The 25,010-nt window shown below is 41.8% G+C and overlaps 1 protein-coding gene and 1 long non-coding RNA gene across 9 annotated transcripts; one reads left to right on the top strand and one right to left on the bottom strand.

The window, feature by feature from the left end:
* Nucleotides 1-3,245: 3,245 nt before the first annotated feature.
* LOC102743368 (uncharacterized) lies at nt 3,246-13,781 on the bottom strand. Of its 8 annotated transcripts, none has more exons than XM_081806708.1 (5): nt 13,652-13,781; nt 12,754-12,816; nt 6,984-7,104; nt 6,632-6,730; nt 3,246-5,498 (listed from the first exon to the last, which is right to left on the bottom strand). In XM_081806708.1, the coding sequence occupies exons 2-5, from the start codon at nt 12,760-12,762 to the stop codon at nt 4,012-4,014; spliced, it is 1,716 nt and encodes a 571-aa protein (XP_081662834.1). In that variant the 5' UTR covers nt 12,763-12,816; nt 13,652-13,781; the 3' UTR covers nt 3,246-4,011. The 8 variants fall into 8 exon arrangements, with proteins under 8 accessions (XP_081662834.1, XP_030881146.1, XP_030881147.1 ...); XM_031025286.2 differs by lacking the exon at nt 13,652-13,781 and adding an exon at nt 13,422-13,607; XM_031025287.2 differs by lacking the exon at nt 13,652-13,781 and adding an exon at nt 13,422-13,607 and having other exon boundaries at nt 6,644-6,730.
* A 25-nt stretch (nt 13,782-13,806) lies between these two features.
* Nucleotides 13,807-15,731, top strand: LOC145717570 (uncharacterized). Its single transcript, XR_014140892.1, has 2 exons — nt 13,807-14,315; nt 14,439-15,731. It is a non-coding gene; the product is annotated as an uncharacterized LOC145717570 (long non-coding RNA).
* The last annotated feature ends 9,279 nt before the right edge of the window (nt 15,732-25,010 follow it).

The raw sequence follows: 25,010 nt of genomic DNA, 5'->3' as shown, positions 1-25,010 counted from the left end.
GGGCGCCTGGGTGGCTCAGTTGGTTGAGCGACTGCCTTCGGCTCAGGTCGTGATCCTGGAGTCCCGGGATCGAGTCCCGCATCGGGCTCCCTGCTCGGCAGGGTGCCCGCTTCTCCCTCTGACCCTCCCCCCTCTCATGTGCTCTCTCTCTCTCATTCTCTGTCTCAAATAAATAAATAAAAATCTTTAAAAAAAAAAAGAAATTGCCACAGCCACCCCAACCTTTGGCAACTGCCACCCTGATCAGTCAGCAGCCATCAACGACAAACGACACCCTCCTCCACCAGCAAAAAGATTATGACTTACTGAAGCTCAGATGTTTAGCATTTTTTAGCAATAAAGTGTTTTTCAATTAACGTATGTACTTTTTGAAAATATAATGCTATTGCATACTTAATAGGCTACAGTATAAACATAACCCAAAAATTCACTGGACTCACTTCATTGCCAAACTTGCTTTATTACAGTGGTCTGTAACCAAACCTGCAATATCTCTGAAGTATGACTGTACAGAAGGCAACTGCCAGTCTCAATAGGCTGATACAGCTCCAGGAATTGGGTTGAACTGGAAACACTTGTTTTAATGCTGCATATAAAACCCTTGGCCTAAAGTTCACGTTACGTTACACAGTTTAGGTGCACAGCCAGCCACGAGGCTCCTCTGCAGCTGCTAACAATATTGTTTATCATCATAATTCTCTTCCTATTCACCTTTCATGCCAGAGCTCTTACTTTCTGTGCCTCTCAAGCCACACAGCCTCGTCATTCTTTCATCAACGGCTTCTTCATCGGCAATTTTTCCCCCTAACACAACTCCTTAAAACCGTATTTAAAGTGTCTGACTCCCCTTTGATGCCCAGCACAGAGATAAGACTCCTGGGAAGTGCTCGGTGATAAGTGCCTCAGTTCTTTCAGGATCTGTACCAGTGACTGCACAATAGGTTCTAATCACATCTGACTAACCCCAAACTAATGAAGCTACTCTCGCTTTCCAGGCATCGGAGACCTTCAATAACACGGTCATAACCTGGCAGTGAGGGCAGCTGCACTCAGCCCAGAGGACCTCGTGCTGAGAAGTGATACTGAAGGCTGTTGCTAGGCTTCTGATCTCACTGGGTGAAGCCTGACCTCTCCTCCATAGAGCGACCTGATGCCTCCTTCATTCTGCCTGTTCTCCAAAACACATCTTTAGGGCACCCTTCCTCCTTCCTGCAGCCCAGGTGGGTTGTCTTACCTTCTCCAATCTGGTGCTCTTTGTGTCTCCTTGGAGTATTTGGGGAAATGGCTCAAATACCAAAGGAGGACTTGTTGGAAGGAAATGGGAGTGTCTTGTAAGAAACTCCAAAAAGTGAAACAATTAAGTAGATAAGAGAGACAGGTGATTAGGAAGACTCACTAGATAGGACAGACCAGAATGATGAAGCAGCCACGTGAAGATAACAATGATGATGAAATTAATAGCTAATATCCACTGAATGCTTTTGAGGTATCGGGCACTGTAAACATTTTACACCAATTAACTCATTTATCTTCATAATAATCCTGTGAGGTGTTACTATCCATTTATAGATGGTGAAGTAATTTGTCCAAAGTCATATAAAGACAGTATACATGCAACTTGGATTTATATCCAGGTAACATGACTCTTCACACACACACAGTTTTGAGCTCTGGAAAGGTATAAAGTGTGTCTTATTTATCTGCTCAAGAAACGGTTAACAGACATGACTATGATTCTCCATCAGTGACATTGTAACATCATGATCTTAGCCCAATCTTCCAATAAGGTAATATACTCACTGCTTTAAGTCATTCACTATATTTGACCCTGGCTTTCTTTTCCTAGTTCAGTATCATTGTAAGATGTCATCATGTGTATGCTCATGCTTCTTAATTGACAAAGTATGAATATTTGGATGAATCATCTCATAACAAAATAACAAGGTAACATAAAACTATTGTAGTGAAAGCAAATAAAATCTAGGGATTGAAGTACTACTTCATCTTTGTGGTACCAATGCTTGGGAGAGCAGGGGAAGCAGAGAATGGGAGAAACAGAAAGCATGTCATTATCCTACAACTGGCTATATATAGTGGCCAGTCTACCCATAATCACAACGGTTCTTAATCCTTGTTTGATACCATTCTGTGCTTCCTTAATTAGGTCTCTCAAAGATCCCTCAATGTTCTTTACAATCTCAAAATCTCATAAATAAAACTAAATCAAAGGAAAGATAAATCTCTTTTTAAAAATTCACCATACCATTCCAAACCCACTATCTCTACTGAGAATTGCTATGGAATGTGCCTTCACCTCTTGGTTTTCAGTTAAGGTAGTTCATGTACTAGAGCAGAATATTTTGTCGAAAGTTGGAAACGCTATCACTCATTCCACATCAGAATTATGTCAGTGATATAACATTCTTTTTTAAAATAATCTACTTACATCAAATGCCATAGAGAATATAACCTGAAATATAAGCTGTATAAGTGCGCTTTACTTCTAAGTGTTCAGACAGTTCTAATCATTCACATGTATCACCTGCCTAGTCACAAGATAGGAAACCATGGGGCCAGTCAGACTATTCAATTTATTTAAAACTTAGACTATTTGAAGCCAGGCTCTTTACAAACCATGAGTATCTGTCGGGGTTTGGTACAGAAAATGAAAACTGTCTAAGTATTTCAAGAAGACTTATATTACAAGTAACTGTTTTCAAAACTGGTAGGCAGGCTGGAGGAAAAGTAATGGGGACAGCTCTGGACTATTAATTTCAATGTAAGCTCTCGTAACTACGAGCCAGCATGGAGAAATGACTGCGGCTGTTACTAGTAATGCTGCCGGCCCTAACAGCTCAGTGCCACGCAACTTGAGACTAGACACTGGATCACGGAGTCCAGATGCAGCCAACATGACAGAACATGCTTCTGTACTCTGCCTAGAAGGACTCGCAGAGTGTATGTGCCCGCACACAGCTATGTAATTAGTGCTCATCCTTTAGGATTCAGATTGCAAAGCACATCCACCATTAAGCCTGCTCTGTTGTTTCTTGGTTATGCTCTCCCTGTACTTGTAAAAATTAAAATGTGTGAAACTGACACCAAAATAATGATATTCTTAGCACAGAGATCAGGCCATTTTTCTCTAGCTCAGCTAGTCTCCCACTAAAGGCTACAGTAAGGCTTAATTCTTCAAGAGGAAAGTAGAAAATTTTGTAAGAAATATCAGTGTCACAGTGAAAGAGTTCATTATATACAAACTGATTTTATTAGAGACCAAAAACTTTATTCACACCACCTTTTACTTCTTTTGCAGCTTTAATTTTTAACTTTAAAACATTTTCTGGATCCACTGGGTGACTAAATATCTTCACATGCTCATTAGCTAAAGAAACTTTTATGTAGGACTTGAGTAAAATTGCATGCTACTGCTATAAGGCATATTCAGTTACAATCTACTCATTTGCTCTTCTGTAGAACTGCTTACAAACAGCATCGTTGCAAAGAAAGATTTACACGTAACTCCTACATCCTTCAGGCTGTTCTAGCGTCAATCTTCTGATGTCTAGCAAGATAAAAACTCAGTGAACAGTTTGCTACACTTCTCATATAAGCTCTCTCCAGTGTGAGTGGATATAGAATAAGGAATACACCTTAACTGAAGGACTTGCCACAATTTTTACATTTATATTGCTTCTCTCTCGTGTGTACTCAATAAGAAATTCATATTGCTTAATGTCTTTCCCATGTTACATATATAGGGTTTTTCTCCAGTGTGGACTTATGTGAATTAAGGGATTAATACTGGCTAAAGGCTTTCCCACATTTATTGCTTTCATAGGCAGTATGAAGGCAATAAATAGTCTCTCTACAGTGTGAACTGTGATGGACAGTAAGGCTTGTACCACTGCTAAAGACCTTCCCATATTTATTACATTCATAAGACTTTTTTTCCAGCATAAATTTTCAGGAAAGATCTATGGCTAAAGTGTATTATGACAAATATTCTATTCATACAGTTTCTCTCTTGTGTGATTTTTCACATGTATAATGATTCATATGGCCTAAAGGCTTTTCTACACTTATTGCACTATTGGGTTTCTCTCCATTATGTATTCTCTGATGGGCAGTAAGATTGGAGCCTTTGCTAAAAGCTTTCCCACACTCGTTACATTTATATGGCTTTTCTCCAGTATGAATTCTCTGATGTACAGTAAGGTTTGAACTACAGCTGAAGGTCTTCCCACATTTAATACATTCATAGGGCTTCTCTCCAGTATGAATTCTGTGATGTTGAAGCAGGGATGACCTATGACTGAAGGCTTTCCCACATATACTGCATTCATAAGGTTTCAATCTAGTGTGATTTCTTAAATGCATATTCAGTGATTCTGGCTGGTTGAAGGATTTCCTGCATTTTTGACATTCAAAAGGCTTTTCTTCATTATGAATACTCTGATGCTGAATAAGAAATGACAAGCTGCTAAAGACTTTCAGACATTTGTTGCATTCGAATTGTTTCTCTACAGTGTGAATTCTTTGATGTCGAGTGAGGTGTGAGCTACAGCAAAAGGCTTTTCCACATTCACTACATTCATAAGGTTTCTCTCCGGTATGAATTTTCTGATGGTGAATGAGAGATGACCTATGAATGAAGGCCTTCTCACATATTCGACACTCATAGAGTTTTTCTTGAGTGTGAATTCTCAGATGTTCAATGAGATGTGAAACACGACTAAACGACTTTCCACAGTTCATACATTCATATGGTTTCTCTCCAGTGTGAGTACTCTGATGATTAGTAAGTGAGGACACATGGCTAAAGGCCTTCCCACATTCAATACATTTGTAAGGTTTCTCTCCACTGTGACTTATCTGATGTCGAGTTAGGGATGAGCCATGGCTAAAAGTCTTCCCACATTCATGACATTCATATGGTTTCTCTCCTGTATGAATTCTCCAATGGCGATTAAGGATTGATTGTTTGCCAAAGGCTTTCCCACATTCATTGCATGTATAGACTTTCTCTCTATTGTAAGTCTGATTAAGGGTAAGAGATTTGCTCTGGCTGAAGGCTGCCACACTTTCTTTAGAATTCAAAAGTTTCTTTCCACCATTGATCTCCTCATTTTTTATAAAAGACTTTTTTGGTAAGCTCTTCTTAAATATATCATGTTTATGTGATTTCCCTTCAGCAGAAATTCTCTGTGGTTCAGAAAGAATAGACTTTAAATAGAAGATGCTTCTAAATGTATTGTATTTGTAAACATTTTCCCCAGTGGGGTTTTCTCTAAAGGTGAGGGTCACCGGTCTGAAATGTTCTACCTGATTTTCATGTTTCCCCTCCAACTTCTCTATATATTCCCAGTCCTTGTTAAAATTCGAAAATTCATGACTTTGTTTTATAATTTTTTCTATTATTACCGTTTGGGGTGAATCTTCGTCATAAATATCCTCCTTCGTTAATAATTTCTTGTTTCCCCATCTTGATTCCCAATCTGAAATATATCAAGAAAGCAAAACACTGCTTTTTCTGTACTTCTTGAAAAGAAACTTCTATGGTAAGAATAAGAGATAAGAAACAGAGCACATCTCCACCCCCAGAAAGCACATGACTGAATTCTCATTTATTCAATAATTTCTGAACAAAGTTCAAATGGAGCAGAGAATAGAGACAGCTCACAAAGATGGGAACAGGGTGTAATAAGGGAAATGAGTTAAAAACAGGCAATCAGTATGTGGACTAAAAGTGAAATTATCAGAAAAAAACGCATAAAGTCTTCTGGATTCCAAGCCAACATTCTATTCTATATCTACATTTATGTGGAAGACCACATTTTGTCTCACAGCCTTGGTTCTCCAACTTTCAATTAATCTCAATTTGCTGTCAGATTAGCATGCTTAAAATGCACAATTTATAGTAGTACATTAAAAAGTTAACAATGAACAAAATATTCTTTATCACTCAGAAAGAATTAGGCTTTGTTTGTTGAAGATCTGTGTGAAATCATAGAAAATATTGTTCCTAGAAACCTTTTTATACATTCTTTACTTCCTCTAACTCTTATGTTCACATTTGACCTCTGAAGCTCAGCCTTAGGGGAAAAGGGATTTCCCATCTGACAGCCTTTCTTCACCTAAAATGATTGGTATATTTTTCCTTAGGCAGTCTTAAAGAGAACAATTTGCTTTATTTTGTTTCAAATAAAACAACAATTTGAACTATTATGATCACAAAATCTTCACTTTTGATTAGATAGCATAATACAGAAAGATAATTTGGGATGGAGGAATGGCCGTTTTAAAATCTAAGCTAAGGTTTCAGATAATCATTAGCCCACATACCACTAACTTATACTCAAAGATGGGATGGAGTTGTAAAGTGCTTTTATATAATACAATATTATTGTTAAAGGCGAGGGTTGACTCTTTTGTTTTATTTTGACATGGCATGTCCTGAAATAAATATCAGTTCAATATGGGGAAAAAAAAAAATCTAAGCTAAGGATCCCTCAATTTGTTACATTTGGGATCTCTGAAGACAAGATCCCTAAAATATCCTAAAATGCCTCCATCCTTTCTACAAGCATGTTTAACAAAGACCTCTTGTGCCTGATTCTGCATGACTTACCTGGAAACATACCTTTTGACAGTTTTTTCTCCACCATCCAAGGTTCTTTCCCATCCTCCAGTAAGCTGATCACATATGGCTTAGGTATGGAAAGACCTGCTTACAGGAAAAATATAAACCTGTTTAAACTATGGTTCTCATGGAGGAGAGGCCACCATCATAAAAGGAACCAAAGGCAGTTCTGAAGGATGGTCATTGAAATGGGAAAATAAGCTTCAGGAAGGGCACAATAGAGCTCTACACATCCTTGGGAACATGGAACAAAATTCCAGCCATTTACTCAGGAGAATCTCCAGCAATTCTGAGTAACAGAAGATCTCCCTCTTTGGGGTGAAGAGGGAGATATGCTTACCTAGAGAAACCAGGTTCTCATAATTCTGGACCATCACATCCTTGTATAAATCCCTCTGAGCAGAATCCAGCCATCCCCACTCTTCATGAGAGAAGTCTATGGCCACATCACTAAATGTCACCTGAAATAGCAAACATATTTAGGCTCAGTCACAGACAAGGCCACTTCTGTCACTGGTTAAGGGGTAAAACTGCCCTGGCTGTAGAAGAAAGGGAACAAGATTCAGTAGTTGTGGCAATGACCAGGAATCTGATCTAAGTTAAGTAGTAATTGGATAAGTATGTGTTTGGCATTGTTTTACAATAAGGGTAAGAGACTAATATAAGAGCTTTGCTTCAGAAGAGTTAATTCTGTCAAAGGCAAAAGAATTCTAAAATTTTTTTAAATCTGCATTCAACATTTGACAGCATATAGTCAAGTGCTTAGTTGTGTTTTTTATAGTTTACATGATAGGTAAATAAAAAAACGATGATCCACTAAGGTTCAAAAAAATGATCCAGTGAGTTCAGAAAAAGACATCTTGAAAGATAGACGTATACATAACTAATTTACAAACAAAACCCATTTATGGTATATAATTAAACCCTGTATTGATAATCTATAATTAAAATAATTTGACACCCCTGGGCAAGAAGACTGAAGAATAGTTTCATGCCATCGGCAGTCCCTGAATTGGACCTTAAATAAGGGCAAAGAATTAGAGGACACAGTTCAAGGAAAATATTCTAAGGAAACAGTGTTCATTCATGGTATTATTTAAAATATCAAAACTTTAGAAAAAGCTCAAATGTTCAGTAAGTTTGTTAGTCAAATTATAATACATGCAAAAAATGTATGCATTTAAAATGGCATTCTTATTACTTTCAATGGTGAAAGAGACCTTGTTTGGCTGTGACATATTTTTCATTCCAAGGGTGGTTGATTCAATAGTCTATTATTTTATTTGGATATTTTGCATGGATCTTCATTAGTGATACTGGTCTTTGGTTTTAAAGAGGTAATTTACCTTTGTGAGGTGTTGGGAAAATAGTTAAAAAATCAAATCTGCCAAGCAGAAAATCCTCTCCACAACGTAGAAAAGAGAACAGTTTTACTACTGAATAAGCATCACAGCAGACTGTAACACACTTCAGAGGCAATCACTAATGAGACTGCAAGGACAGAAAGAAACCTCACCCTTTTATAAAGCCAGGCATGTATAATCTATAACACAGATGTTTTCAAAGAAATAATTTGTCCTCAAGTAAGAGGACTTGGCAGCATCATTTGCAACATACAGTTCATCCTAAATTCACCTGGTAACTGGAGTGGCCAACTGTGTTAATTGCTTTTACTCCAAGAAAAATAAAACTTCTCCTATCTTTATGACAAGCAGATAGTTAGAACTTGGAGCCAGGAGCCTAGGCTAAACTCTAACACAGACTGGGAGATAGAGGTGCATTGTCCTTCAGGTTTTCATTTCAAAGAGATGGCTGCAAGGCCTTAAGAAAGACTTGACTGCCCTGAAAAATGGGCAGGCGCTTATTTAGCTTTGAAAAAGATTAACAAGCATCTCAAAGGGAGAGGGAAAGGACTTACAATTACAGGTTTTTCTCAAAGGAAATACTCTAAAAAAAGGGAGGAGAGGAGGATCTCTTTCCCTTTTGGCACCAGGGAAAATGCCTTTTTCCATTTGTATTTATTCTTACCCAGGTATTAGGGTTAGCTTTATCATATGAATCAAAAAGTTTCCCATCTTTTCCTACTTTCCACAATGGTTTTAAATGATTGGCTTTTACAAACCCAACTTGATAAACCAAATTTAAAAATCAATACGAGGGGCGCCTGGGTGGCTCAGTCAGTTAAGCATCCAACTCTTGATTGTGGTTCAGGTCATGATCACAGGGTGGTGAGACTGAGCCCCATGTCAGGCTCTGCGCTTAGCGGGGAGTCTGCTTAGGATTCTTCCTCCGTCTCCCTTTGCCCCTTCCCCCCACACATGCACACTCTCTCTCTCTGTAAAATAAATACATAAATCTTTTAAAAAATCAATACTAAATTAATGCACAAGATAATTTTTTTTTAAAGATTTTATTTATTTATTCATGAGAGACAGAGAGAGAGAGAGGCAGAGGGAGAAGCAGGCTTCCAAGGAGCAGGGAGCCCGATGTGGGGCTCAATCCCAGGACCCTGGGATCATGACCTGAGCCGAAGGCAGACGCTTAACCATCTGAGCCACCCAGGCGCCCCACAAGATAATGTTTTATTCCACCAATGCAAAGATGTTTCATATTTTAAGTTTTGAACACATATTCATGAACATCATTATATTAAGTCTAAAAAAGAAAACTCACATAATCTTATTACTAGATACCCTTTGTTCTTTATTTAGGTCAGAGTTTCTCAACCTTGGCATAATTGACATTTTAAGCTAGATAACTGTTGTGGGAGCTGTCCTGTACATTGTAGAATATTTAGTTAGTAGCATCCCTACCCTCTACCCATTAGATACTAGTAGCAATTCCCCGCTGCCCCCCTGGAATTATTCTTAGAAAATGTATTGTAAACCCTAAGGGGTAATTGTGGAAGCAGCTGAAGCATCAGCAGCATTCCTGTTCTTGGGCTATTGAATGCAATAGTCTGCTTTGAACGGGATCCCATGATCCCCTGGGTCATTCTTAGAACGTGTATTGTAAGCCCTAAGGGGTGACTATGGAAGCAGCTGAAACGTCAGCAACGTTCCTGGTCTCAGGCTATTGAACGCAATGGCCTGGTATGAACAGGATCCCATGATCCCCTGGGGCAGGGCATAGGTTTAGAGCTTTGGAAGAATATAACTCTCAGTCCCCCTTCCTGCACCTGGCGACTGCTGGCAGAAACCTCTCTCTCCTCCCTTATCCCATGACTGCCTCCCTGAGTGCTGGCGCGTAGGGGAGGATGCAAACCTGCTTTACGGCTTCAAGATAGTTGCCATCCCTTTGTACTCCTTTCCCACCCTTTGATGCATCTGTCCTTGCTTTTCTGATAAAAAATAAAATAAAGGCTATGCGCAGAATTTAGCTGCTGCTCTCTCCCTTGCAGAGGCAGTCCTGCACAGCAGCTCAGATCAGTGTCTGAGAACTTTATTTCAGTGCATGACGACACCCCTCAGGTTGTGACAACCAAAAATATCTCCAGACATTATCAAATGCCTCCTATGGGTAGGGCTAAGGGGGACAAATTCATCCCTGTTTGAGAACCACCACTTTAGAAAATGTTTGCAGTTCCCTGAAAGACTCTCTTAGCCCTACCTACCTATGCTCAAGGTGCTCCCTCAGTTTGGTGTAACTTCACTTCTATCTCTGCCTCCCTGGTACCATGGGCCACCAAAGCCAGTTCCAGCCTTGCTTCCCCAGGGATGCTTCAACTCTCTCTTCCCCCTTCAACTGCCTGGGCAGCCTAGGATGTTCATTCATCTTTGTGCCCAGAAGAACTTAGAGGATATTTGTTCCAGCACTTATGTTAATTTCTTACGCTTTCTTGCTTTTCTACCAGCTCTGTACTGCTCAATACAGCCACTAGCCAAATTTGGCTATATAAGTTTAAATTAATAAAAAAATTTTTTTAAAGATTTTATTATTTATTTGAGAGAGAGAGCTAGAAAGAGCACAAGTGGGGTGAAGGGCAGAGGGAGAAGGAGACTCCCTGCTGAGCAGGGAGCCCGATGCGGGACTCGATCCTGGGACTCCAGGATCATGACCTGAGCTGAAGGCAGACGCTTAACCGACTGAGCCACCCAGGCACCCTAAATTAATAAAAATTAAAAATTAAATAAAATTTAAAGTTCAGTTCCTGGGTCACTTTAGTCATAGTTCAAGTACTCAATAGTCATATAGGGTTGGTGGCTACCATATTGGACAGCACACATAAAGAACATTTCCACCACTGTGGAAAGTTCTCTTAGTATTGCACTAGATCACAAAGTCCTACATGTCAGTGTACACTCAAACCCACGTTAATCCAAACCAGTCGGTTAAGCATCACTCCTGATTTTGGCTCAGATCATGATCTCAGAGTCCTGGGATTCAGCCCCAAGTCAGGCTCCATGCTCGGCGGGAAGTCTGCTGGAGATTCTCTCTCCCCCTCCTCCCTGACTCTTGCTCACCCGCTTGCTCTCTCTAAATTAAATAATAAATCTTTTTAAAAAATTAATCAATGAATGATTGGCAACTAGTTTACTTTAGCTTTTACTTTAAAAAAAATAGTTTTTCGGGGCACCTGGTGGCTCAGTCGGTTAAGCATCTGCCTTAGGCTCAGGTCGTGATCCCAGATCCTGGGATCCAGCCCTGCGTGGGGCTCCCTGTTCAGTGTGGAGCCTGCTTCTCCCTCTCCCTCTGCTTATACTCTCTCTCTCTCTGTCAAATAAATAAATAAAATCTTTTAAAAAAAAAAGTTTTTCTATTTTAGTTATCTAATATTCCCAAGAAACCAGACTCTGCCCAACATCACATATGCCACTAATAACTTCCATGCAGGCTTCACCTTCCACCCCATGATTCTACCCTACCATTTTTTAAAGTTTATTCACTCAACAACTATTTACTAAGCCTCTGTTTTGTACCAGATACCACTCTAGGTACTGAAAACAATCAACAAAGAAGGGAAAAAAATCCCTCCCAGAGAAATGAGACAAACAATAAGCCTATGCATTTAGTAAACAAATAATGTATTATCTAGTGAGCGATAATCACTATGGAAAACAACCAAGCAGTGAGGAGAAGAAGTGACTGTTAGAAAAGTTGACTGCAGGTGTTCAGGGAAGCTTTACTGAGAAAGTAATCACTGAGCAGAGATATGAAGGAGGTAAGAATGCAAGTCTGTACATTTCTGGGGAAAGAAGATTCCAAGCAGATGGTACAGCAATTTCCAAGGCCTGGAAGCAGTAGCCAGTGGCTAGAGCTCACAAGAAACAAGGAGACAGAAGTAAGATGAGATCAGAGAGGTAAAAGCCTAATTGCACAAAGCTTTTTTTTTTTTTAAAGATTTTATTTATTTATTTGAGAGAGAGAGAGAGAGAGAGGGAGAAACAGCATGAGAGGGGATAGGGTCAGAGGGAGAAGCAGACTCCCCGCCGAGCCGGGAGCCCGATGCGGGACTCGATCCAGGGACTCCAGGATCATGACCTGAGCCGAAGGCAGTCGCTTAACCGACTGAGCCACCCAGGCGCCCTGCACAAAGCTTTTTAAGTCACTGTAGAACTCTGACATCTGAGTTAGGGCCACTGAAGATTTTTAAGGTGAGCAATGACAGGCTGGTGGCAGTGGGTGGTGGTGGTGGTTGTGATGGTGTAACCATTGGTCAGATTCTGTGGATATGTATGTATGTATTTTAGATCCAACTAGAGGGTCTGAATGTAAGTTATAAGAGAAAGGAAAGAATCAAAGATGACTCCAAACATCTCTCGACTTGAACAACTAAAAGGACTGATATATCATTAACCGAGACCACATAATAGTACTCTGACAACCATAAAGCAAATAACCCAAAATCCCAAACTTGAATTTTGAATTGTAATTAAAAAAAAAAGTTTTGCTCACGACTCAAGCAGAAAAATGGTAGAGAAGAGGAGCACTGAGAGAAGATAGTACTTTGGAGTTCTTCTGTGGGCTCCATCCTTTGCTACAGTGAAATGAATCATAGATCCGGTCCCTAAAAGGACTTCGTTAGGCAGGAACTGGTAGGAGAAGCAAAGCAAACACTCAAGAGTTCTGCTAAGGTGGTTCAGGAAGATCTGGGGAGATTACCGACTTACCGGGAACATGACTTGTCAACACAGTCCTCTTTCCAGCCTCCTGTCTTAAAGAGTAGGAGTGTCCTGAGAAGGCAGATCAAGAACACAAAAAAAAGGAGCCATAAAAAATGAGGCTTCTTGCAGCGCTGTGACACATCCACAAGTAAACACTGGGAATCACTTTCTAGGGCTCCATTCTCTCCCTAAACTAGCAGACTGTTCCTTGGCACGAGGTAACCATTCACCAGGTGCCAGAGGCTTGTAAACCAACTACTACGTATTTTTGAGACAGACTCACAAAACAGTAATAACGTTAAGAGCTCATTCAATCTTCACAACTATGCATGACTGACATTCACATTATTCCACATTTCTTTTCTAAACGATGAGATTCAGCGATACTGAGCCAACTTGTTGAAGGCTGCACAAATGGAAAGCGTCACTTTCACGACTGGATTGCCTAAAAACCACTGCGGATGGCGTTTTCTCTCAGGGCGTACGCTGCACAATCACTCGCCCATTTCCTTCTCCCAACAACTCAATGAGGTAAACGACACCCTTTTTACAGAGCAGACAGGCCCAGGAAGCTAAGGCCCTGCCGGGGCTCACACCGCGGTGTAGACTCGGCACCAGCGAGGCTGTGGCGGCCGTGCCCGGCGCCCGGCCACCCTGCCGGGACCCACACTTGCCTGAGTCCCGGCGGGCCCTCCCTGGCCCTGAAGCCGGAGCCCGGGAATCCAGAGGCCGCACCTCCGAGCACTTGACTCGCGGAGAGCGGACCACGGCCGCCGCCGTCGAAAGAACTGCCCTACACCAGGACAATTCCGCCGCCTGCTTGAGATTTCCGCGAGGCGGACGGAGGAGAGAGCGCACACCGGAACAGCATTTCCCAGCTTCCTTCGCGTCAGCGACCAGTTACCCGTGCCTCGCACGTCGCCGCGTAAAACCACACTTCCCAGAAGGCTGCGCGTTCGCGCGCTCTTTGAGCGCCTGGCGAGAAAAAACGGCTGAGCTCCCTGAGGAACGCCACCGTCTGCAGCCTTCATCGCAGAGCTGCTCAGTTAGGACGCGCACGCGAAGTGTCGAAAGGACAACGGAACCGCCCTCTGTGTGCTTCTTAAGTACAATGGCGTCCGAAGCAAGAAACTACACTTCCCAGGAAATGATGCGGCCGCGAAAGCTCTTCCGGCTCGCGGGTCCGCTCGCGCGTCCGCCCTCCTGCCGGGACGTGGGCCGTCCGTGCTGGTGCCGGCGGAGAGCTGGCGTCTTTATCAGCGCTCTAGCCAGCTCGTGTGGGCCTTGAGTGTTTGGCGCCCGCTTGCCCAGGACTGTGGTTCCTAAAATGCCCGTTGTGGGCGGATAGACGACACCTCGGGAATTGGTGCGGTCGCGTCAGGGCTCTGACTCTGACTGCCGCTGTCGTGTGTACAGGTCAACGAAGGACTCACAAACGGCGGCCTCAGGTGCGCGCTTTAAGGAAAAAGGCCTTCACTCCTGTAACCCGTAGAGCCTGACCCACTTCTTTCCCCAGAAGCGCTGTCCTTGCCCCCCAACCCTCACCCAAACGCCCGCTGGACGTAGATGTACGTAGGCGAAAGCACTCTACTGCGGCTGTATATGTGGGTTGTTTCCTTTACTTTTTTTTTTAATTTAATATTACTTATAATTATTCATTTTATTTTTTATTTCTGGATTTTATTTGTTAGAGAGCACAAGCAGGGGGGAGCCGCAGGCAGAGGGAGAAGCAGGCTTCCCGCTGAGCAAGGACCCTGGGATCTTGACCTGAGCGGAAAGGACATGCTTAACCCACTGAGCTTCCCAGGCGTCCCTGTTCATTTCATTTTAATTATGCTTATTTTTAAATTATAATGTGACTATGAGTTTTCTTGTATATGTCAAGCACTTAGGTGCATAAGATTCATTAGACAATGCTTCCACCTTGGTATATATCTTAAGGCTGTGGTATTTAATTCCTGTAGCATCTGTTGGTGGGAATGCAAGCTGGTGCAGCCACTCTGGAAAACAGTATGGAGGTATCTCAAAAAGTTGAAAATAGAGCTACCCTAGACCCAGCAATTGCACTACTGGGTATTTACCCCAGAGATAGAAACGTAGGGATCCGAAAGGGCACATAAACCCCAATGTTTAGAGCAGCAGTGTCCACACTAGCCAAACTATGGAAAGAGCCTAGATGTCCATCGACAGATGAATGGATAAAGAAGATGTGGTAGACACACACACACACACACACACGCAATGGAATATTATGCAGCCATCAAAAAATCAAATTGCCATTTGCAACGACATGGATGGAACTAGAGAGTATTATGCTAAGCGAAATAAGTCAATCAGAGAAAGATAAGTATCATATGATCTCACTGATATGAGGATTTTGAGAAATAAGACAGAAGATCATAGGGGAAGGGAGGGAAAAATGAAACAAGACAAAACCAGAGAGGGAGACAAACCATAAGAGACCCTTAATCTCAGGAAACAAACTGAGGGTTGCTGGAGTGGTGGGGGCTGGGAAGGATGGGGTGGTTGGGTGATGGACATTGGGAAGGGTATGTACTATGGTGAGCGCTGTGAATTGTGTAAGACTGATGAATCACAGACCTGTACCCCTGAAACAAATAATACATTATATGTTAATAAAAAATTGTTAAAAAAATTAATAATTCCTGTAGCGAGAGTAGTTTGTAAAAACACTGGCATCACCTAGATTCTCCTCAAGGCTTACAGTAGGTAACAAGAAAAGATTTGCCAGTGCAAAGTATATTCCCATCCATGTCTTTATTATACAATGACAAATTGTTTTCCAAAATTATACCAATTTGCACTCCTACCATGGTTTATAATTATTTTGGTTGCCAGTTATTACTGCCAGTACTTGATTTTGTAAAATTTTCAAATTTTGCCAATCCGCTAAGTGTGAAATTGTGACTCAGTGTGGCTTAAATTTGCATTTCTTTTATTGTTAATAAGATTGAGAATCTTTTCATGTGTCTCTTGGCTTTAATATTTCCTTCTCTGAGAATTGCACATCTTTTGGTCAATGTTCTTTTAGAGCAAAGGCCTTTTTGATATTTAAATACAAGTTATACCGAAAAATGCAGGATTTTAAAGGGGGAGTGCAGAGACTAGGATATTAGAGTTTTTTCCCCCTTAGAATCCTGGGTGGAACTGGATTCAGTAGCCAAATGTGTTTTTGCATGTTTTGGGGTGTGAAATTCTTCGATTTTTCTCCTGCTAGGGATATGTTGAGCAACTTGAATCTGTGAAGTGGTGTCTTCCTCTGCTCAGCAAATTTTTCTTCCCTTTATATACTGCCTCTTCCCCATTCTTTCTTTTTGTGAACACCAGTTGGTAGGTCTTTCTGCTCTGTCCTTCATGGGTCTTAAATCCTCCTCTGTAATTTCCATCTTTCAGTGTCTGTATTGCATTCTGGATAATTTATTCTGCTCTGTCTCCTATTCATAATTCCCTTTCCAGGCAATTCTTTTAAATTTCAGTTTTTTAAATATTTGTGGTAACATGGTAGACACAGTTGACTCATATATGCATGTGATAATACCAATAACAAGATTTTATGAATCTCTTTGTAAATTTATTTAATTCCTCACTCAATTTGCTTTGTTTCCTTTTGGTTGGTTGTCTTAGTGTGTCAGTTTGTCCCTGTAAAGAGATATTCTGGGCTTCCCAATATCCTTGTATGAAAGTACCCTTCTTTTCTAGAGCTTACATAATTTCATTTTCGGACAAGTTCTGGGATTACTGCCAGTCTGAAACCACTTTAAACTATATTTAGATGTAGAGTCCCTGCTCGGTCCATCCAGTAAACCTTACATAGGGATTCTTCATTGTTGCTGCTTTCTCTCATAACCTTCCTGCGAGAATTATAAAGCCTTCCCATTATGAGTCCTCAGATTTTTGGCATGATTTTAAGTTCATGGTGGGGTGAGGGGAGTGGCTAACCTCAAAGGACTAGATGGGGCTGGGGGCAGAGGGGAGAAGTTTAAATAGAGGACTAATCCTTTTGTTTCGATAGCTATTTATGGCCAGCTCTTAACATTACTTTCTTTCTTTCTTTCTTTCTTTGAGAGAGAGAGAATGAGAGAGAGCACATGAGAGGGGGGAGGGTCAGAGGGAGAAGCAGACTCCCTGCCGAGCAGGGAGCCCGATGCGGGACTCGATCCAGGGACTCCAGGATCATGACCTGAGCCGAAGGCAGTCGCTTAACCAACTGAGCCACCCAGGCGCCCTTAACATTACTTTCAAAGCTGAACCCCTAACATGTGAGTGCTCCAAAAAGGATAGAGGCACTCTGATGAGTAGAGAATGAGAGGAGAAATCTAGGGGCGGGGGGAGTGGGAACTCACAGGTGTAAGTAAGCTGGTTTTAAATAGGCCATTCTCTTGTAAAAGAAAATAGAGTCAAAAGAGATCAGTAAGGAGATAGCAAAATACTTTTTTTTTTTTTTAAAGATTTTATTTATTTATTTGACAGAGAGATAGCGAGAGCAGGAACACAAGCAGGGGGAGTGGGAGAGGGAGAAGCAGACTCCCCGCTGAGCAGGGAGCCCAATGCGGGGCTCGATCCCAGGACCCTGGGATCATGACCTGAGCCGAAGGCAGACGCTTAACAACTGAGCCACCCAGGCGCCCCGAGATAGCAAAATATTTGACATGACATACTGAACCCATTCCTTCCACTAGCCCTAAGCTGCCTTCTTTACTTTTTCTGTTAGGCAATATTTATAGTAAATGATTTTACTGTTGGAATTTATCTGGTCAAGGGCACATTTTAGAATATGAACTTGGTATATGTGCTGCCGAAGCGAGCACTAGAATATGAACTTGGAAGAAGAAGAACCAGTTAATGTTGATTCTGAAACTGTCCCAAGACTCAGGGCAAAAAGTAAGTTTGGAACTCAAACTTCCATAGGCATCAAAAAATCATATATTTTTGCCATAGAGAGAAATTCCTGCTGAGACCTCTGGTAGAGATCTTTGTCCTTGTTACTGGCTCATCCTCCATCTATCACTTTATAATGAGCCTACACATTTCATTATAGGCCAAAGTTTTAAATCCATGAGTCTAGTCCCAGGTCTCTTGTCACTAATTTGAAGACCTGTCCATTCCAGTCTGGCCCAGGCCTGACCCCAGAATGTCCAGTGTAGAACCTGTGCAGAGCCTCCAACAAAACCTTCATGTTCTCTCCTTCTGTCCTTGAGGAAATAGGACATCCTACATCTCTATTTATGTTACCAGTATTAGGTTCACACCATACTAAAGGGTGAACCCCGTGGGAAGTGTCAGGTGTCCATACATTTGACCAATAGTGTATAGCCAGTGTTTTGGTAGGTCAGCTGGGTTCCCTGAGGGCAACTAAGGGCTGATGTCAAGGGCCCTGTTTGTGGCTATGATGGAGAGAGGGATGCCCTTCTCATTTCTTTTCCTCTCTCTTGGATCATGGAGGAACTGGAATAAACCTTGCTTTACTTCCAGAAGAGACTTCATTTAGAGCTTAAGCCTGAGAATACCTTCATGGGGTTTACAAGGAAGAAAGCTCATATTTTTCCCACTAGTTGATTTTGCATGATTTCGCTAAAAGGTGGCTTAGGGAAGATGAACTCCAATATGTAGGTTAGTCTGGGAAAATGAGTGGATAGAAAGTTTTACTGTTTTGTTTTTTTTTAAGTTCAGTAAACACTATAGCAAAATTAGAAAAATATTAACACTACCTTTAGAAAGTGACTTAACATGCTCATCTGTTGAAAGGTATTACTTATTAATAAATATAGATTTATGTGTACTCTCATTCTTTTTAACTACTCAATCCATTGTGAATGTCTTGCAGTATTAGTAACATACAACCTATGCTGTCATTAGAATGTCTACAGTGTTTCGTATATAGGAATCATAGAAGTAACAGATTTAAGCAGTCTCCCCTTGATGAACTTTTTCTTTGTGCTCAGTTTTTATTTATTTATTTATTTTTAAAGATTTTATTTATTTATTTGAGAGAGCGAGAATGAGAGAGAGAGAGAACATGAGAGGGGGGAGGGTCAGAGGGAGAAGCAGACTCCCTGCTCAGCAGGGAACCTGGTGTGGGACTTGATCCTAGGACTCCAGGATCATGACCTGAGCCGAAGGCAGTCACTTAACCAACTGAGCCACCCAGGCGCCCCTCAGATTTTTATTTAAATGTGTGAAGAATATCCTCGTATATATGTTGTTGCATATGTATTTGCTTTTGTGGTTTTTTTTTTTTTTCATTATAAATCCCTAGATGCTATATTACTGGTCAAAGAATTTCATTTTACATTGGGAAAATTGAGAGCCAGGACAGGAATTTAAACAGTAGAGAGACAGGACTGAATACTGACTTCCAAAAATCCGTATGTTGGAGTCCTAATCTCCAGCAGTAAGAACATGGCTGTATTTGGAGATAGGGTATTTCCAGAGGTAATTAAGTTAAAATGAGGTTATTGGGTTGGACCCTAATCCGATAGGACTGTTGTACTTATAAAAAGAGGAAATCGGGACACAGACTTGTACAGAGGGAAGACCATGTGAAGACACAAAGAGAGGCCTCAGAAGAAGCCAAGCCCATCAACACATTGATCCTGGGCTTCTAAGCCCCAGAACTGTGAGAAAATAAATATCTGTTGCCACCTAGTCTGTGGTACTTTGTTATAACAGCCCTAGCAAGCACCTTGGAACATGAACTTTATGAAAATAGCTAAAGGACTGAGAAAAAAAAAAGTCTGTGAATATTTGTGTGCCTGTGTGTTTGTTTATATCTCTCTGTGGATGTTCGCCTATGTGTGTGACCATTTGTTAATTTCCATCTAGGTATGTCCTTGGGTGCATGGGACTTATCTTTGCAATTATATACATGGGTACCTTTCCCTGATTGTGTCTTTGTCCATGCGTGACTGTGTGTATTTTTCTCTCCCTGTGTCCAGAAGTCTCTTCCTGTGGATGTTTCCATATTCTTCTTTGATGTGATTCTTTCCATATTCTTCTCCAGTGTGTATGTGTATGTAGCATTGAATGTGTCTGCATCTCTGCATGTGTGTCTGTGAGGGTTTCTGTCTGTTTGCCCAGGTGTGTGGGGGAGCGTTTTTCTTGGTGTGTATGTGGGGGTGCCTTTGTGTATTGACATCTATGTATCCTGTGTTTGTGTCTTTCTGTCTTAATGAGTATTTGGGTGTTTACCCCCCATGTTTCTATAACACATGCCTTGTAGGGGTGTGTGTATGCGTGTGGGCGCGCATGCGTGCGTGTGTGTGTAGTTTCTGTGTTGTATGAGTGTCTCTATAAGAGTGCACATCTGCTTATATCTCTTTGTATTGTCCAGTGTGCATTCCGGTATCTTTAGCGTCTCTATTTGCCTATACATGTCTCACAGAGATTCTGGGCGTGCCCTGTCTGTGTCTGTTTCTGGGTGGCCACAACCACAGCAACCCCCATCCTGTCAGCCCCAAGTTCCTTCCTCTGCTCCGGCCAGTCACTGCTGACCAACTGATGCTCAGGCTCTCCCAGAAGCGTGGGAACTCCTGAACTCTGGGTCTGAAGTCTTTTCTTAGCTCAGAAGTCCTTAATGACCAAGCATCCCCTTTCCCGAGTAATATAAGTGACTACTGCATTTTTGGTACCTCTTCCTTCTAGATAAACACCTTCTGCCTTTTAGTACACTACCATGTCCAGCTCATGGCAATCCCCTCAACTCCAGACCTGTACATCTGATCAGATACTCAATGTGCCACCTTGAATGTCGGATGAACATCTCAAATCAAATGTGTCCAAAACTGAGCTCTTCATTGCCTCCTGCTCCAGCACTGCTCTTCCCTCTGGCTTTCAGATCTCAGGACACAGAAACTGTATCTTCCCAGATGCTCAGAGTAAAAACTTCATTGCCATCCTTGACTCCTTTTATTTCTTCCTGTATGCAATTGGTTGTCATATTCTGTCCAATTTACCTTCAGTATACCCCAAATCCACCACTTCTCATCACCTCCACTATTACCATGGTGTGGCCAGCCACCACTGTCTCTCACCTGGATTATTGTTCCATCCCCTCACTGGTGTCCTAGCTCCCATCCTGACCCCCCAAAGTCTGATCTTCCCACAGAAACTGAGAGATCCTCTTAGATTTTCCCCTTCCTCAGGAAGGAGCACAGCCCTGCAACACCTTGATTTCAGCCCAGTGAATGTAATTTTAGACTTCTGGCCTCCAGAATTTTAAGAGACTAAGTGTGCATGTTAAGCCAGCAGGTTTGCAGTGATTTGTTTCACAGCCTCAGAAATGAGTATGGCACCCCAGTCACACTCTTGCCTCAGGGCCTTTGCTCTTGCTGCTCACTCTGTCTGGATCACCCTCCTTCCAAACATCTCTGCCAGTTCCCCCACTCCTCCAGGTCCTCACTCAAATGTCTCATCACTGACTTCCCGGCAGCCATCCCATTCAAATTACCAATTTCCCACACATACCTATCTTTCTTACACTCTGTACTTTCTTCCTCAGCACTTATCATGTGACTTATCATGAATCTGTTTTGTTTACTTGTTTATAGTCTGCCTCCCTGTACTAAAATGTGAGCTCTATAAGGGCAGGATTTCAGCCTCATCTTTCCATCTTTAATTTTCCAAACTGTGCCTGGCACTTAACAGTGGTAATGTTAAGAGTCTTTACTACAAGACAGCAATTTTCAGAAGGGGGAACTGAGACACAGAAGTTAAATAATTTGATCAAGGTCAGTCAGGAAATTCCAGAGCATCAAATCCAAGCTAATGGGCTGCACCATTTCACCCCCACTGCCCAAGCAGATAACTTAGCATCCTGTTTATAGCTCAGGATAGTCTCTCTGCCTTCATGGCTGTACCCTCTGCCATGCCCTATAATCCTGCCACACCATGCATATGCATGCCCCTAAATTCTGCTGTGTGGTTTGGGGGAGTTCAAGGGCTGGATTCCAGGAAGTCTTCAGGAGCCACTGATCATGAAGAAACTGGGACTATCCACCATACCTTGAAAGGGACATTTGATAGAAACATGGATATCAGGAGTGCTTTTGGATGCAGTCTCTGATGGAAATGAGGAACATGCTATTGAAAATTGGAAGAAAGTTTATTCTTGGTATGAAATGGCAGAGAACCTGCTCAAATTGTGTTCTAGTGTTTTGCAAAAAGTAGAACTTGCAATTGATGAACCTGAATATTTAGTTGAGATTTCTAAGCAAAGTGCTGAAGGCACAGCTGTCTTTCTCCTTGCTGCTTTTGATAAAATGCAAGAGGAGAGAGATAAACTAAAGAAGGAATTGTTAAGCAAAATGTAATCAGAACTGAAGATTTGGAAAAATCTGAGCCTGTCCATTTTGCAGAAAATGAGAGGGAGTAACGTCAACAAGATGGCAGACAGGAAGCTCTAAGCCCTCACTCCCCCATGGAGACACTGAATGAGCAACATGTGTGAATCAAAATACCACTGTGAGAACTCTAGAGACCCGTTATGAACCTGCCACGGTGCTTCCTGAATCTGTTGGTTTACTTTTTGTCACTTTTGGAGAGCGTTTATCCATTTTCTCTTTGAATGTTGCCTCTCTTCTGTTCTCTCAATTCTTTCTTTGCAGAAATTCAATTTTGCCAGACTGTAACATTTTAACTTTAACATCACTTTTCTGTTTTACTTAATTTTTCCTTTTCTTTGTGTATTAAATGCAATGCAATGCAAAATCATCACAATTAAATGCGATGACTGGAACCTTAAGAAGCAATCATAGCCCAAACTGGACCCCATTGGAACAAGACTGTCCTGAAGAAGTGATACAGGCTTTTCAAGGACTGCATGTTTCTGGGGGACTTAGGAAATTCATGATGGAGCTTTCTCACCAATAAAGCAGAAGCCTTTCCCCTGCCCTTCCCTCGCCTTCCAAATTTCCCAACCTCCACACTGGTGGTGATGCTTGTTTTTAAAAACTCTCATCAACAAAAACTTAGATGTTGCAAAAAATAAATAAATAAATGGGCAAAGGACTTGAACAGACATGTTTCCAAAGAAGATATACAAAACAACCAATAATCACAGTAAAAGATGCTCAGTATCATTAATCATTAGGGAAATGCAAATCAAAACCATGAAATTTCACTTCACAGTTCATAACCACTAGAACGGCTATAACAGAAAAAAATGGAAAATAATAAGTATTGGTGAGGATGTGGAGAAATGGGTACCCTCATACATTGCTGGTGGTACAGCTGATGTGGAGAACAGTTTGACCACTCTCAAAAAGTTAAACACAGAATTACCATATGACCCAGTACTTCCTTTTCTGAGAATATACCCAAAAGGATTCAAAACAGGTATCCAAAAAAATAAAAAACAAACAGGTGTCCAAACAAAAATGTTACACAAATGTTCACAGCAGTACTGTTCACAATGGCCAAAAGCTGGAAACAACCCAGATGTGATGAAGGGATAAGCAAATGGTTCTATATCCATAAAATGGAATATTATTAAGCCATAAAATAGGTATATATACAACCTAGAAAATAGATGAAACTTGAAAACATGCTGAGTGAAAGAAGCCAGACATATTGTACCTTATATTGACATACAAGGGTACATATTGTATGATTCCATTTATATGAACTATCCAGAATAGGCAAACCCATCAGGGCAGAAAGCATATTAGTAGTTTCCAAGCACTGGATGGAGGGAATGATGGAGAGTAAGTGCCTAATGGGTGGTGGGTTTTATTTTGGGGGAATATAAATGCTCTGGAACTAAATAGTGGTGATGGTTGCAAAACATTGTGAATGCATCAAATACCATTGAATTGTACACGTTAAAATGGTTGAAATAGGTTCCTAGGGTAAATGGCAGAGTAGGAAGATCCTAAACTCACCTTGTCCCATGGACACACCTAGATAACCACCATATAAGTGTAACTAACACAGTAAAGAGCTGAAGACTGGCAGAACAGACTTTCCACAGTGAATCATAGACAGGAGGCCACATCTAGAAGGGTAAGAGGGGTGGAGATATGGTCAGGAACCACAAACAAGAGGGACACTATAAGCACAGGGTAGGGAGAGGAAGAGACCCCACACCAGGCAAACCCCAGACACCACAGACCTGCACTGGGAAGACAAGTACCCATAACATTGAACTTTGAAAACCAGTGGGGCTTAACTTCACGAGTTTTTACAATCAGCAGGGCTAAACTCCTGGTACTTTAAAAATCAGCGGGAGGCTGGGGAGGGCTGGAGGGCACAGGAAACAGTCCCTACCCTTCAAGAGACAGCATAACAAACAACCCCTCTGAGATAAAGCATAGAAGCCGCAACTTGTAAAGTGCCTGGGGTATAATTGAAGATTTATTTACTAATCCCAGAATGTGTGCTGGAGGGGCAGGGATCTTTACGAGACTTCTCAAAGAACAAAAGAGCTGGCAAACACCTTTTCTCTGCCTCTCATCCCCGGCTAGATAGCCAGACACCTGCAGAAACCGGCACAAAGACCCCCACTTGCCTTGCTAACACTGTGCGCCCCACCCCACATTCTCCTGTGAATCTGCCCTATCTAACCTATGCCACTCAGCTGGAGTGCCTCCAAAGTGGCTCCTGCCACATCACATCCTGCAAGCAGTTGGGGCAAGGACCAGCACCACTCCAAAGTGACTCCTGCCCTGGGGAGAGGGGAAGGTGTGTAGTCACACACCAGTATGACTACAGCCCAGGCATACAGACTGAAGGCAGACATCTGATCTGACTGCCAGCCCTGCCAACCAGCAAAAACCTCTTAGGGGGCAGCACAGGCAGATTGCAGCTCTGGCAGATAGACTGAGAGCAGGCATATAGTCTGACTGCTTATATCACCCAATTTCAAACACATGGCAGCCCAAGACAGGACATTTAACAGCACAGGGACCAAACCTGGCCCACAACAGGCAAAGTGGGACACTGTAGCCGATTGGACTGAAGGCAAATCAGCTTAGCCACAATAGTAGGGTGAACGCAATGGACATAGGAGACACCCCCCGAAGTGCCAGGTTCTGGTGAACAGGGAACATTGCACTACAGGGCACCAGAGAACTACTACTTCATAAGCCCACTACTTCCAAGATCAGAAGACATAGTTGACTTTCCTAATACATATAGACAACCACAGTGTTGGACAAAATGAGAAGACAGAGAAATATGTCCCAAATGAAAGAACAGGACAAACCCACAGCAAAAGAGCTAAATGAAATGGAGATGTGTAATATACC

This window comes from Leptonychotes weddellii, chromosome 16 (assembly GCF_054177405.1).
Source record: "Leptonychotes weddellii isolate Sample4059 chromosome 16, ASM5417740v2, whole genome shotgun sequence".
Lineage (NCBI taxonomy): Eukaryota > Metazoa > Chordata > Mammalia > Carnivora > Phocidae > Leptonychotes > Leptonychotes weddellii.
Note: the sequence above shows the minus strand (reverse complement) of the source record. Positions and strands in the feature narration are given on the sequence as shown.